The 2,184-nt window shown below is 39.7% G+C and overlaps 1 protein-coding gene across 1 annotated transcript; it reads left to right on the top strand.

Moving 5' to 3' along the window:
• Positions 1-173: 173 nt before the first annotated feature.
• LOC123177330 (polycomb group protein EMF2B) lies at positions 174-2,100 on the top strand (the record flags this gene model as incomplete). The annotated part of the gene is made up of 5 exons (XM_044591145.1): positions 174-278; positions 541-594; positions 682-741; positions 1,817-1,863; positions 1,937-2,100. Coding segments are annotated over exons 1-5 (430 nt in total), but the record flags the coding sequence as incomplete, so codon positions are not given.
• Positions 2,101-2,184: the final 84 nt, after the last annotated feature.

Consider the following 2,184-nt stretch of genomic DNA (forward strand, 5'->3'; position numbering starts at 1 on the left):
TATGTTTTTAACTTAAGAAATGGCTTATAAATTTCACTCTTTACAACATCAGCCATATCCATTTGATTAATTATGAATTGTGCATTTTTTTTGTTGTGAAAATCAAGTTCTGTGTCATTACCATAAACACAAAAGTCATATATTCTCCGTTAAAAAAGATGCAATTACTGAAAATGCTGGTCTTCTTGTTTTATTTTGTTTCTTATATTGGTCTTTTCTTACCAGTCACTGAAGATTTTGCTTGCCCCTTCTGCTTGGTAAAATGTCGAAGCTACAAGGTAAATTTTGATGCAAAGTTCCATTTGCGTTGTATTTATTCAAATCTCACATTGCCACTATTGGCTGGTGGATCATTTCACCTGCTACAGTTAGGTAAAACCAAACATTTTATTCTCACTGCACCACTAATGTCTTGATGTTCTTTGTGATGAAATTTGGATTGTGTTTGCTTTCTGCACGACCTTTCTATTTTTTGGGGAACAATCTTTGTGCCCACTTTCTTAGGGAAAATCTCTAATGTTGTGATTCTGGTGGTACTAGGGTTTGGGGTGTCACTTGAACTCATCACATGACCTATTCCACTTTGAGTTTTGGGTTGGTAAACCTCCAAAATTTCCATCACTAAATCTTATTTGCTTGTTGTCATACTTTGATGGTAATTTGTTCATTATGCTCAAACAGATATCTGAAGAATGCCAGGCTGTTAATGTTAGTCTGAAGACTGATGTCTGGAGAACCGAGGTAAATTAGAGATCTAGAACTTCCAAGTTAGCTGTTTGAACCGAGTGTTCTAAGTTATATGGCTTGATTTCATGGAATGAATTTTGTAGGAGAGTATTATCTCGTGAGTGTGAGGTTCGTGTTTGAAGGGGAGCCTTGGCGCAGTGGTAAAGCTGCTGCCTTGTGACCATGAGGTCACGGGTTTGAGTCCTGGATACAGCCTCTTGTAGAAATGTAGGGAAAGGCTGCGAACGATAGACCCAAAGTGGTCGGACCCGGACCCTGCGCAAGCGGGAGCTACATGCACCGGGCTGCCCTTTAGTGTGAGGTTGGTGTTTGGGGTATTGTTTGTGGGTTGGGCTAGGTCTTGGGCTGGAAGCGCTAGGCGCAGCTGCGCAAGGATAGGAGGAGAGAGGGTGGTGCAGAGAGCACCCCTAATGGAGCACCATTCATTTAGATAATCCTTGTATCTAGGATTCCTAACGAGTACAACTAATTTGAATAAAACTCTAGGATTCCTAACAAGTACAACTAATTTGAATAAATAATCCTGACTAACCGAGCCAAAAAATTAGCTTGGGTGGACTCATTGAATCAATATGACTTGGGGTATAACTAATTTGAATAAAAAGAGTTAATCCTGACTAATCGAGGGACTAACCGCACCAAACAATTAGCTTGGGTGGATTGACTGAATCAATATGACTCGTGTAAGTCAGACTCTAGCACCGAGACCAGCTGTGGTGTATCCGTCTTGTGACCTTTGCTGGCGCTCCATTGATAAGCGATAGCTTATTCCCCACATAACAAGAATATCCCTTGGTTTTCTGCTAATTAAATTCCCAGTTTTGTTCTTAGCTTTTCATCCTACTTTCTTGTATGCAAAGGCCATGAGCTGCACATATTATGCCTCTTGGTGATGATCAACCCATGCTTTCTGCAAAATTCTTTGACGAATGTGCAGGATACCTCGCAGAATCTGTTTTGCATAAGTTTTACGTGCTTGGCATAGTAAATCCATGAATCATTAGTAATTGATTTAAATTGAAGCATTTTGTTTCTAATATTTGGAACTAATAATCCCAGTTATTTTCAGCTTGTGGCTGAGGGAGTTGATCCAAGACATCAAACATTTTCCTACTCGTAAGCTATTCATCACTTTGCAAGGTGCTACTGCTATGTTCTCTGTTTGATTTTCCAAACTGTGTTGCATCAGCTCAAGGTTTAAGAAGCGTAGAAGGTTGGGAATGTTGGGAACCACAGCTGAGAAAATAAGCCATGTACATCCACATATCATGGATTCAGATTCACCTGAAGACGCCCAGGCAGTGTCTGAAGATGACTTTGTGCAGAGGGAGGAAGATGGTACATTCTTATCTTGTGATTTCCTTTTCCTTTTTTGTTAGTCAACCAAATATTTTTCTTGACTTATTCATACAGTTTGGCAAACAAGTAAAATTTCCG

This window comes from Triticum aestivum, unplaced genomic scaffold (assembly GCF_018294505.1).
Source record: "Triticum aestivum cultivar Chinese Spring unplaced genomic scaffold, IWGSC CS RefSeq v2.1 scaffold202939, whole genome shotgun sequence".
In the NCBI taxonomy this organism is placed as follows: Eukaryota; Viridiplantae; Streptophyta; class Magnoliopsida; order Poales; family Poaceae; genus Triticum; species Triticum aestivum.